The sequence below is a fragment of the Periplaneta americana genome, chromosome 17 (genome assembly GCF_040183065.1).
Source record: "Periplaneta americana isolate PAMFEO1 chromosome 17, P.americana_PAMFEO1_priV1, whole genome shotgun sequence".
Classification (NCBI taxonomy): Eukaryota; Metazoa; Arthropoda; class Insecta; order Blattodea; family Blattidae; genus Periplaneta; species Periplaneta americana.
Genome location: NC_091133.1, coordinates 27,149,346 through 27,163,224, shown reverse-complemented (window position 1 = coordinate 27,163,224; position 13,879 = coordinate 27,149,346). Strand labels below are relative to the sequence as shown.

Genomic DNA, 13,879 nt, shown 5'->3' with positions numbered 1-13,879 from the left:
ACCAGTCAGTTGTAAATCCGTTTATTATGCGTGGTTAAAGCGAGGTTTGAAATAAAAAGGGAGTCATTTGCACAAAGTATGTTTATATGAACCACTAATATATTTTCAGCATTTATATCACTTTTAAATACTGACATTTGCAAATATGCAAATATTACAATAGAAATGATTGTATGCGAAATTAGTTACATATATATTTAATTAAACTTTATAGTGAATAACTGAAGTCATATGTCTTAGTTTCGAGATCCTGGTACTAAAAATTGCCTTTCATCTGCAATTCGGAAAACGAAAATTCTTTTGACTAATAGATCAAGAAATAAACTACAAGCAGTAATATCATTTGCAATATTATGATAAAGAAAATGAAATGGTACAAAATGTGCGAAACATATATGTAGATAATGAAAAATCATACGTCATTTTCGTGACATGTTCTAGATATTGGAAATACGACTTCTGATAAGTTGGCTCGTATTCCCTAAAATGACGATATTTTATCATATAAACTAGACTTGCCCAAGAACTTACACCACAGGGCAATCTACAGTCCGCACTTCAGGAGAAGATCCGAAGAAGGAATGCAAGTTTTTCCCCTTCTCTTACAACCAACTCCCCAACATGAAACAGGCCAGCCAATGACTAAACCTTGTTTGTCCCAGCCGGCCAATGACACCATCTCCATCCACCTGCTCCTTCAGAGGAGCTGAGTTACTAGTCGAACCTCTCCTCTTACCCCTCAAGGACTATACCCTCCTCGCAGGTATCCTCTCGTGAAATTTGGACAGTACGTGTACTCCGTGCTCTGGATGAGGGGTGGGTGTACCAGCTGGAGAGAGGGTAAAGCCAGATGGACAGGCTGCAATTTCTTCCAACTTACGGGAAAGTAACAATTGTGGGACATTAATTATAACAGTGAACTGAGTAAGTTATAGAATAAACTTGACATTTCATTAGCACAAAATATCATTGTACCACCTACTTGCAATTATTCATTTACAGACACATTCTTTGCGTACAGTATTTATAGGCCTATTACTTATGAAATAAACGATTTTTATCTTAATTACAAACTTATAATAAATTAGACTTACAGCATGGTCCAATCTTTACACTGCTTGTGTATTTTGTGACCTGGTAGAGTGTAAGAGAAGCCCTGTAGCCTTAACTCTGCCAGTATAAGTAAATAAATAAATAAAATAAATGTTCTTGAAATGAAATTTGAAACATGCTACGTAATGGATAGTGTGAGCCGTCAAATAAATTGAAGAACCCAATGCATACTGTCAGAAATCAAGAATCTTCTAAAATTATTTTATATATTGATCTCTCTTTATTCCAAAAGTAGAGGGAGTCAGACTGGCGTTTCTTAATTTCATATAATAAAAGAGTTACTCAGCCTTCAATAATGTAGAACTCAACCATTAAAACATGTCGCCTACATGTAGTGAAAAATGAATAGCAAGTAAATCATAATCCAGTATATTAATATGTAATAATTTGTAAAGTATACCAACATTACAAAGTTTGTTAAAACAGTAAGGAATTCCACAATGATAATGATTATGACGATAATAATAATAATAATAATAATAATAATAATAATAATAATAATATATACAGTTATCACTTTATCAACTTATTCTTGAGCGTATCAACAACAGCCGCATGTTCCTAGTCCCCATATTTATCATATTCTGTGCTATGATGTGAAGAATAAGGTGTCTGCAAATTAAATTTTGTGAGTTTATACTTAATTTTTGCACAAACTAAACATTTGGCCACACTGTCACATTCGACAAATAAATATATCTGTTCCAGTTAAACATTAAAATAAACTGTAGGTGGTGATGACCTTCATTTAAAAGAAGACATTGTTTCTGATGCGTCATGTGTACTGTATATCTACTGTACTGCTTGTATGTTCAGACTAGTCTAGTTTAAACTGTTGTTAGATGTACATGACTCTGTAGATCTGTAAGGCATGTGCAGTTAGTTATCAATCACTCGCTCCAATTCCAGTGCCTATGTCAGGCTATGCTCACGGGGCACACTGAGAGCAGCAAGTTACACTTTACCCTGAATTTCACTTGTTGGGCATGGCTGATATAAACCATGTTTATCTTGACTGTCCTCCTGAAATAATTTCTGGCTGGAACCCATATACTATACAGTAGAACCTCTATTATCCGTGGTAATGAAGGGGATGGACTGAACAGTTGATCGAAAAAATCGGATGATCCGTACCATGAAAAAGTTGTAATTTCCTCCATGGTCTTGTATTTAACTCGCTAAGTAGTGAATCAGAAGTTCGCTAATTTGAGTCTGGTTGTCAACGACGGGTTTTTAAGGGGCAAGGAAGCCATTTGTAATGATTGTCTCACGAAAGATAGGAATAAAGGAGGTCTCATGTTGTAGATTTACATATTTTTTTACACTTTGTCCTTGGTTTTTTTATTAAATCGCGCAGTTGTAACTCCAATCTCGTATTCTGATGCGAGATGAGTCACAGTTTCTCTTTCTCAAACCAATTATTTCCATTTTTTTCGATACTTAGCACAACACGTTTTCTGTTAACACCTGTGGAAGACATTTTATATGTTATACAAGTTATATTATAGAACGGCAATTCAAACAGTAGACAATGCTGTGTAACGATAGAGGCTTTTAATAACACTCTCTAGCAAAAACATATGTAGAACCTACTAATATGATGTACAAAACAGATCTTCATATAAGTTATTTATTTCTGAAGAAAAAAAAGATCGAGAAATAGACAGTCGGATAATCTGCCAATCGGTTAATAGGGTGACGGATAATCGAGGTTCTACTGTGCCTAGTGACTATTTTACTTCGAGAAGATTTTATGAATAGTTGCCATTTACGTCTATGAAAGTTTTTAAGCTCTTTTCAATTGTTTACTAGGGCATCAGATTTTTATAATTTGAAATTAACTTAATTATCAGAAACTAGAATATTTGATTCTAACATAGAACTATGGAGTAGTTAGAATTGAGAACTGTTTCTAATGAATTATGAAAGGCAGAATTTATAAAACAGTTATTTTTACCAATACACTTCTACAAAGTTCTCAGTATTTTGAGATACGGTACAAATTTTGAAGGAAAAAAAATGGTGAAATACATACAAACAACATGTTTTCGTCATTTTTGTTGGCACTAGATCTTCCATAATTTGCTTTCAAGATTAGCTGCTGGCATTACTTAGATAAAAATTGATTTTGATATGGAATCTTCCTGTCTCACTTCAAGCCAGTCTTCTTTTCTGGTACTATCTAATTCAAATTGAAATTACTATTTTACATGATTCTCATTTCTAGTTGTTTTCATATTAGTATCTGGGGTACCTAAAAACGAAGTAAATTACATAAATTTCAGTAATAAAACTAACTATATTAGTGTATAAGATATAGATTCGAATCTACACACATTATATTTACAATAAATAAAAATATCTTAATTACATTAAAGAGTTTCATGACCAACATTACTGATAAAATGTATACCGTACATCTTTCTTAGGCCATGTATCCACGAAGTGAGGCTGCCTCATGATCTTGCTTCAGTCAGGGATACCTTGCCTCAAAGGGTGTGAGGCTACCTCACCCGTGAGCACCAATTCCAGCTGGTTTTTGAGTGTGATCAAAGGTGCCTCACAGAGATTAACTTGCTCTCTGTAAACTATTCGTTGATAAAGATACCATCACACAACCTGATGTTAATTACCTCAGTTTCTGCACACTAACTGGAGGCTTACACTGCTTCTTGTTCTTGTCTTGCTACCAAAACAAAACCACAAGGCTTCTGCAAGAGGCAGCCTTGCTTTGTGGACACACACATACATGTGCGCACATTTATATAGCTCTGTAAGGTAGTAAAATAATTTGTTATAAAATTTTTCAATGCACTTCGGACAATTTGATACTATGTTGTATGAAACTGTAGGAAAGTTTTAATAATAATAATAATAATAATAATAATAATAATAATAATAATAATAATAACAGAAAATCTCTGTTCAGTAGATAAATTTTCCCTTCCCTCAGAGATGATATGCTTAGTATGTTCTTTCCTGTATTTATATTTTGTGATACAGTAAAACTTCAAAATGGAAAGGTTGTAAGAACTTTCTTAGATATGATGTTGAAATTTATGTAAATCTGTTATTAACTAATTGAAGCATATGTGAAATACATAAAATTGTTTTAATCTGACGAATATTTCAAATTGGATTAATAATTGTACACAGAAAAGAAGCGAAGTATATAATTCATTGCTCAGGATGTATTTTTGCACTTTCGACAGAATTATTACACTTTAGCCTGTGACATCTGCAAGCCAACATATATAATATCCATTTTCATTATTACATATGAAGAAAAACTTTGTATGCTATCATTATATTCTAATTTATTCTTGTAATTGGAGTAGCTTTGCCAATAGTAATCACTAGACACAATTTATTTTACAGGTCAGAAGAATCATCAGAGGAACAATTAAATACATTTCATCAAAGTGTGGAAGGTTCATCTTTACCGACATGTGGAAGCAATGAAGATGGCCATGTTATAGTAACACCTAAAACTGAATATGAGAGCCATAACACATGTGATAATCTGTCTGCGTATGAAGTTTTTAATCTGTCTGCATATGAAGTTCTAGGTTTACACAAAACTTTACATGGTGAAGGAAGTGCAGTGATACTTGTGAAGGATGAAGATGTCAAGGACAATAATAATGATGAGGATAGTGATAATGACAATGATGATAATCCTAGTGATACACTGGAATCCAGCATAGAACAAGAAATTTCGAGTTATCCTTATGATCAACTCTGTAAAATTTTATTAGACAGATGTAATGCTGATGATGAGTGCTATTATTTTAGTGACAATAGTTACTATTACAGTGTCGAGGATAAGAAAGAAATGGTGAAAAAAGAGGTTTCAGTTGAGAAATTTCACTGTCAGCACTGTGGTAAAGGTTTTTTCTCTGCTGTATCATTCAGACAGCATTTAAAAATTGACCATACAGAACTTAATGAATTAAGATGTATATCTTGTAATGATACATTTGAGTCCATAAGTGATTTGCAGTTTCATAAAGCAGTGCATGTTCGAAACACTGGTGGTGATGGCCCCTATCTTTGCAGTGTGTGTGGTAAAACATTTGGTATGTTAAGCACGTTAAAAAGTCATGAAAGAAGAGTTCATCCTAATCATGAAAATGGTAGCGATGATAGTGATATTAAATACAAATGTGAAGAATGTGGGAAAGAATTTCAACTGCAGGAGTATCTGAAAAGACATATGATGAAACATGGAGAAAAGAATTTTGTATGTGAAACTTGTGGAAAACGATTTGAAACATTATACATTTTGAAACTCCATCAAGAGAGCCATTCAGAAGTGCGTCCATATGGTTGTAAAATTTGTGGATCATCTTATAAGCGGTATAGAAACTTACTTTCCCATAGACAGGAAGTACATGGTATATATGCAATTGGACCAAGGAAACCAAAGGACCCTCTCAAGCCTCGCAGCAAGTCAAAGAAGGGTCTTTTGAAAAGGTTTCCATGTGATGTTTGCAATAAAGCATTTTCAACACGGGGAAAAGTGGCTGTTCACATGCGAACACATACTGGGGAACGCCCATTTCGTTGTGATACATGTGGTAACACGTATCCTTACAGTAGCAGTTTATATGTTCATCGAAAAGTTGTTCATGAAGGTAGACAGCGAGTAGAAAAGGGAAGCTTCTTATGTAATGTTTGTAATAAAACTTTTTCTACAAGAAATTACCTTGATGTGCATCGTCGAACGCACACAGGTGAAAAGCCATATGTGTGTACTGTGTGCAATCGTGCATTTTCACAGCGTACCAGTCTTATTAATCATACAGCTTTGCATACAGATGCCAGACCATACGATTGCACTTTCTGCAACAAGGCATTCCGACGTCGAGAAACTCTATTGGTTCATATACGCACACATACTGGTGAAAAACCATATGTTTGCGAGATATGTAATCGTGGTTTTGCTCAGCTAACAGACATGAAAAAACATAGGTTAAAAATTCATAATGCACCACCCCTCAAAAGACGGTAATAGAGTTTCATGTTGAACACTTAACATAATAATAGGACTTCTGTAATGGATTTTGAAAGTTCTGTAACAAGTTTACTAATATTATATTTAATAGTTATATCAGTCAATTTGAAGGTTAAAATAAAATTGTCTCGTATACATTTGTTTGTCATGTTTTGTTCAGTTAATTTGAATTGTTTTGTTCTCAGAAATGTTTGTGACTTTCTGAAGTGTATGTGTTATGTTTGTCTTCAGTTCTATTTGTACATAATGCGATAAGTTTATTCCTTATTTATAGAATGTAATGAGTAAGAAAGTATGTAGTCTTGAGTGCATGGGATATTAAACTGAACACTCCATTTACGGGCTAATGTTACATTATTATTCAAGATATCTTTCTGTATTCAACTGAAATGTTTTAATTGGTAATGTATATGAACTGCTTAAAAGTATTGCAGAATAAATGCTGAAATTGCGTTTACATAGTTTTATTTTTAAAAAATTACTATTCTTTAAATGGCCACCTGATAACATGGAAATGTTACTTCTATAGTGATGTGCTCCAGTTTAGTTGCCATTAGTTCACAACTTTATGCTCTGCTATTTCTAATGGCTGTTATTAACACAGGTAATATAAAATCTTTTGTTTGTACTTATTTCTCTCTATAAGAAAAATAACAGCTATTTGGTTAAGTGCTAAGCTGGATGTAAGTCCATTGGTTTTAACTATAATGTAGAATATATTTCGTGTGAGAGGACAGTTGGGTATGTTTAACTGTGTTAGTAGTACAATGTTACATAAAAGCTCCTATACATTATCGAATTTTTGTAATACACTTTTGCTCTATAACCTACAAATATTTCATAGTGACGATAATTATTCTTCTTTACATAATTAATGTGACTTAAATTTTTATGTAGTAAGTGATTAACATTTGTTATAAAAATAGGTAATAGGAAAGGATAGGCTGGTCTTAGGGGTGAGTGAATAAAGTAACTGCACAGGAGTGCCAAGCAGTTAGGGATGCTGAAATGGCATTATTTAATGGGTTCAAAATCCATCTTAGTTAAATGGTATGTTCAAAATGTTAAACTTTAAAGTTTAAAATTTTAATGTAAGCAGTTAATGCTACATGTATTTTCAGCAGACCTTTAATTTTCCCCATTAATGCTCAACTGATTGCTAACATTCTGTTGCTACTTCCATGTCTGAAAATCTCCTTTCATCCTTGTTTTACATTATGTGTATGTTATAGAATAATTTCAGAATTTTAAAGTGGATTTAGGAAAAAGAGAAGAACAATTGCAATAATGCGGTCATCAGAGGTACATGTATGCCTCGTGAAGTAGTATATGTAAGATACTGTTCTTCTTGGATATAAAAATGTATACCGGTACTGTGCTTTGGAAACTATCGTAAATGTTTGAACACAAAACATTATCTGATTGTGCTAGCTCCAAATACAAGTTTATTAAGTTTTTTATGCCTATGACAAAGAAATACTTAGAAATACCAAAATAATTACAAGTGCACAAAAGTAAATTTTGCTTAAGGCATAGAATGTTGAAGACAGGCCCTAGGAAAGAATGTACATATTACTTTTCATTGTTTACTTCAGTTATAACTAAAAACTCTCAAAAACATCAGGATTCATTATCCTTCTCTTAATATTATGCTTATTCGTATCCATTTTTTTTTACCTCTGAGTGAGTTCCAGAGGGTGTCTTATTATGTAATAATGCAATTTAAAATATTTTTATTAGTTGTGAGAATGAATTTCTACATCACAAGAAACTTAACTTTGCCAATAGTAATCACTAGCCACATTTATTTTACAGGTTGGAAGAATCAACAAACAGACAAAAAATAAGACAAATTGAAGAAGACAGTGATCAAGATGGACACCATAAAATGGCACAACCAGAATTCAATGTGCATGGAACATATGATAATCTTTCAGCGTATGAAGTATTTGGATTAAATACAGGACACAGTAAATCAGTAGAATCTGAAATGGATATCCAGTTCAACAGTGTCATGGAAGTCACAGATATCAATAATTTTAATTTTAATTTCTCTGATATTAGAGACAACAAGACAGTAAAACACTCAAAGAAACAGCATCTGCATTGTCGATATTGTGGGAAGGAATTTAAATCAAACGCAGTTTATAGAAAACATTTGAAAATAGAACATAATGGTTGCTTGGATTTCAGGTGCAGAATATGTCAGGAAGTCTTTACTTCAAAAGAAGCATTGCAGTCTCATAAAACTGTGCATAATATAAATGTTGGGAAAAATTGTGAAGAAATTACTCATCTGTGTCATACATGTGGAAGAACATTTAACACTTTGAGTAAATTAAGAAGCCATGAAAAGAGGGTACACCAAGATTGTCCCAGTAAACAAGTCATTGATAAAAAACAGATATGTGAAGTGTGTGGTAAAGAGTTTCAGTTTACGAAGTATCTTAAGAAACATATGTTAAAACATGGCGAAAAGAATTTTGTGTGTGAAACTTGTGGCAAACGATTTGAAACGAAGTATATGTTGAAAATGCATCAGGAATGTCATTCTGAAATTCGTCCTTATGTTTGCGAAATTTGCAGATCGTCTTATAAGAGACATAGAAATCTTCTGTCTCATGAACAGGAAGTACATGGAATTTTTTCTTTAGGTCCAGGGAAAGAAAAAGAATCTTTAAGTTTTCCGTGTGATGTATGTAAAAAAGAGTTTACTACAAAGAAAAAGGTAGCAATTCACATGAGAACACACACAGGGGAACGCCCATTTCATTGTGAAGAGTGTGGTAATAGATACACATCTCGCAGCAGTTTATATATTCATCGAAGAGTAGTGCATGAAGGAAGAAAGTGCGTAGAGAAGGGAGTGTTTCTTTGTGATGTGTGCAGTAAAAGTTTTGCAACAAAACACTATCTTGATGTTCATCTTCGGATTCACACAGGTGAAAAACCTTACGTTTGTAAAATATGTAACCGTGCTTTTACTCAGCGAACGAGTCTTGTTAATCATACTGCCTCTCATACAGATTCTAGACCATATCCTTGTATCCATTGCAGCAAAGCTTTTAGACGTAGAGAGACACTTATTGTGCATATTCGCACACATACAGGGGAAAAACCCCATGTCTGTGACATCTGTGGTCGTGGATTTGCACAATTAACGGACATGAAGAAACACAGATTGAAGATTCATAACTCTGTTCAATCAAGGAAACAATAAGTGATTAGAAGCATGTGTCTTTAGCTACATAGAATACTGTTAGACAAACCAAGTTTTATATTTAATTTTAGTACCATTATTATTGGAACATTCTATTTATTATAGCCTACAAACTTACTTACTTAACAATTTAACTGTTACACAGGGAATTCCTCAATTGAGAATATTGATCTATTACTATCAGTTTGTGTAGCAGAATGTGATTTCATTAGGGTAATAGAACATATCTGTCAATAGCCTAATTGGATATATGATGGCGAGCACAATAGCTCATTATTAGAATTTACTTGTCAGAAGTCTAACAGGATATTTGATAAATTCTGTGGACATTTATTTCTCAATACTCAGTACATAACAACGATGTAGAGTGCAGGGAATATTGTGTGTTCTGTAAATATTTGTTTTGACATGTTGATGAAAAATATAAATTTTAAATTTTTAAATAAATATTGTATAGTTTTGTTTGGTAAGTTCCAAAACCATAACTTCATGTTCCCTGTTACCTTCTTATTGGTAACAAAACTATAATGAGACCATAACAGATCCACTGGAGTGTAATAAGATAATATGATGGTGATGAAACTAGAGTGATCTAGGAAGGAGTTACAATTACAAGACGTAACAACGCAGTTCGATCACCTGAACTAGCTGTCGTGGTAAAGTCACTGAGGATGGAGAAGCAGTCTCCGAAACATGTCTGACTTACTAATTTTTAATAATTATATTATATTATTAGTGTTCATATAACTGTAATATATATTTTTTACGTTTCTTATCAAATCCATGAACACTGTATAATTGACCCAACATGTGTGGTTTATCTTTGAATATGAATGATGATCATAATGGAGAATTGTTAAGATATCACAGGGGAACCAGAGTATGCGGAGAAAACCCTTTTGTTGCCTTTACCATGGGCTTACTCAACACAAATTATAAATTTAGGTGGATCAATTGGGATTTGGACCTGGATCCCCTGGGTTATTATAATCCCAGTGCACTAGCACTGAGTCATCATGGCAGTCGTAACAGTCTCTCAATCCTTAAAAAGTTTACAGCAAGGAAGATGCAACCAGCACAAAGTTTGTGTTTGTTATTGATACATACGGCAACTTCTAAAGGTTTTGTGTAATAGATCCTGACTAAGCGTTGTGGTTTTAGGTTATTGACTTCTTTTGCTAGAACGCCTGGGATACTCATACTTGTTTTATTTAATTATTGAAAACCTTTTTCCTTTTAAATATTAATATTTCTTGGTTAAACCACTGAGTGCAGAAAGTGTCTTGAAAGAAGTGAATCCAAAGTTTTAATTTTTCATTTCGTATTTTGACTGTTTATAAAGTAAACTCGATGTATATTTTCTGTTATAATCTTCAATTTCCTTTCCATTTACGCATTAATTAAACAAAATACAGATTGTTTTATAGAACTATATTGGTAAATTCGAGACATGTGGTAGTATCGTGATTAAGGCATTGTGTTGCAAGCTGAAAGGTTGTGGATTCAATTCCTGGTTGGCTCATGGATTTTCTTCATTGATCTAATCCTTTCTGCCTCATTCTGGTCATGGGATTCACTCAGCCTGTAATAGAAATGAGTACCAGGTATAAGTGGTAAGTATGTAGAACTGACGTCTGTACTGCTACTAATGCTGATTGTCTGGAAAGGTGGAAGTCTTACGCTTCCGTTAACCTGTGGGCCTCCATTTTCTATAATAAGGATAACTTTAATTTTACTGGTAAATTCATGGGATCATGGAAAAACGTCTTTATGGATAAGTTACTGTTACAGAGTCCATTATAGGCAGTTTGAAGAGTAGTATGATTTTACAAAAAAGGCTACATTTTACATAATATTTCAGTTGTGTCATTTTGAAGAATAATTTCTTAAGCTACATTATCATTTTTTGGACTGCAAATAAATAACATACTTGTGGATTATGCTGATCTCTGAAATATATCTTTGCTGAAAGTATTTGCAAGGAATATTAACTTTAGTAAAACATTAGCAATGTATGTTGTTTATAAACCACGAATAAATTATTTGACTCAAAAGCCTACTGATATTAATCCGTATGATTTTTTATTTTATTTTATTTTAGTTGGTTATTTAACGACGCTGTATCAACTACTAGGTTATTTAGCGTCGATAAGATTGGTGATAGCGAGATGATATTTGGCAAGATGAGACCGAGGATTCGCCATAGATTACCTTGCATTCACGTTACGGTTGGGGAAAACCTCGGGAAAAACCCAACTAGGTAATCAGCCCAAGCGGGGATCGAACCCGCTCCCGAACGTAACTTCAGACCGGCAGGCAAGCGCCTTAATCGACTGAGCCATGCTGGTGGCTAATTTGTATGATTTTTGCTATAGGCACAAATGGGGGAGGGGGAGAAAAGGGCACATTTGAACAGTTTTTCTATTTAAATTTTTTATTCGCATTTATTATCAATTTTTTTTAACTTTAAATGACACAAAATTATAAGACATTGCTTAATAAACACTTCAGAATTTTATATTTGCAGAAATTACATACATTCTGAAACGTAAATTAAGTCAGAACAAAATCTTGTAACATGTTCAACTGACCAAAGTATGGGTTGCCTTTGAACAGGTATGGGACACTTTTGAATAATGTCCAAATCATCTGTTAAATAACTAATTAATGTTAAAAAATATTATGTAAAGAGTACTACAAGAGCAAGAGAATTACATTATTTTTTCTTAAAACTACTGGAGTCCACATCAAAGTGTTTCACTGTCATAGTGCGAGCACTTCCTTATGAATTCTCTGGTTGTGTGAATTTCTTGACAATATCACTTTTCTCTGTCTTACTGCAGATTCAGTTAGGATATGTAAAATTCCACATTTGTCGAAACCTCCATACATATAAACCTGACATTGTCCATCTACTTCTTCCATTTGTCCAACATAGAGAACTTTAGTTTCCTTTGTCACATATTATGTCAGCAGAAAATTTCCTAGGTGTCATTTCTTTCTATGGCTACTATATCTTGTAGAGTTCCACATAAACCTGACATTGTAGATGTAGCTCTTGACAGTCTGGTGTTCTCAGTTTTTCTCATTCTGAGTTGTCATGTAGCTTCATGAAGCCCTAAAGTCAATCAATTCCAGCAATTCTGTTATTATACCATGCTTTGGTGTATTTGTAAGCTAAACAACGAGCATAATCATATGCTAATTGACGTGTATTTGTGTAAGTCATGCCATATTAATCTTAGTATATTTAATAATATAATTAACTAATTCGGATTCCTGCTCCTCGCTGAACCTGTTGGCTTGTGTATCGCAAACCATGTTTTTCATCTATTTCATTGCCTTCTTAAATTTCTTCCTTTGGTACAATAATGACATGTGAGACATGTCATGCTTTGAAGCTTCAGCTCTTAATGAGAGTTTACCTTCACTGGCAGACCTTGCTGCTTCCTGAATAACTTCATTGGATAATTCATGGTTGTTCTTTTCTTTATGTATGTCCAAACAGTTTTATGCCCTGAAAATAAATATAATATCATCAATAAATTCGTTATATTAAACTTTTAAAAATCTTTCACAGTATTGTTAAATTAATGTTGTGGAGCAGTTCTGATATTGTTCAGATATTTTCCCAAGGTACTGTTCAAATGAGCCCCACATGACCCTATCAAGTACGACCAGCCATTTAAAGGAACAAGAAGTAAATGTTTGAGATCTAATTTTCGAAAAGTGAATTCATTAGACTCTAATGTTATAAGTGAAACTCACCTCTGAAACGTTCATGTTGTCAGAATATCCTTACGAAATTCGAAGAAAAAAAATTATAAGCACTTCAACATAAGCACATCCACTGAGTTCACACCAATAAATTAAATGGAAGGAAAATGGCAGCCAGTACAACAGAAGAGCTGTCTTCTGCTGTCAGTACCGGCAACTTAATGAAAATTATGTAATCTTCATCTTACGATGTTTGGGTGACGTATATACGTCCGTTGATGTGACATATTAATGAATTGAATACTATTATAGTCACAATCATGCCATGGTATGAAAGAAAAATTTCACAACCTCGAGCGGGAATCGAACCTGCGACTTCCTGTTCTCTGGTCAGATGCTCTACCACTGAGCTATCGAGTTCGTCTCACGCCAAAGGCTTGGAATTATCCTTTCATACTGGCGACTCTGTTATAATGTACTGTCCATAGCGTCTGATCTTAGTCAGCACTGCTTATGGCTGGAAAGAAACTTTACAAATGTAATCTTCATCTTACGATGTTTGGGTGACGTATATACGTCCGTTGATGTGACATATTAATGAATTGAATACTATTATAGTCACAATCATGCCATGGTATGAAAGAAAAATTTCACAACCTCGAGCGGGAATCGAACCTGCGACTTCCTGTTCTCTGGTCAGGCGCTCTACCACTGAGCTGTCGAGTTCGTCTCACGCCAAAGGAAGTCGCAGGTTTGATTCCCGCTCGAGGTTGTGAAATTTTTCTTTCATACCATGGCATGATTGTGACTAT

The 13,879-nt window shown here is 33.8% G+C and overlaps 1 protein-coding gene across 11 annotated transcripts in view; it reads left to right on the top strand.

Moving 5' to 3' along the window:
* LOC138693202 (retinol dehydrogenase 13-like) overlaps window positions 1-13,879 on the top strand; it is a 544,367-nt gene that overhangs the window by 311,117 nt on the left and 219,371 nt on the right. Inside the window, exon 6 of one of the 11 annotated variants that reach the window (XM_069816960.1) lies at window positions 7,946-9,717. The exons of 9 other annotated variants lie outside the window; for them this stretch is intronic. In XM_069816960.1, the coding sequence (XP_069673061.1) occupies window positions 7,946-9,350 (1,405 nt within the window). In that variant the 3' untranslated portion in view covers window positions 9,351-9,717. Of the gene's footprint in view, window positions 1-4,491; window positions 6,584-7,945; window positions 9,718-13,879 lie in introns of those variants that run through there. One more of the 11 variants, XM_069816954.1, reaches the window with a different exon arrangement.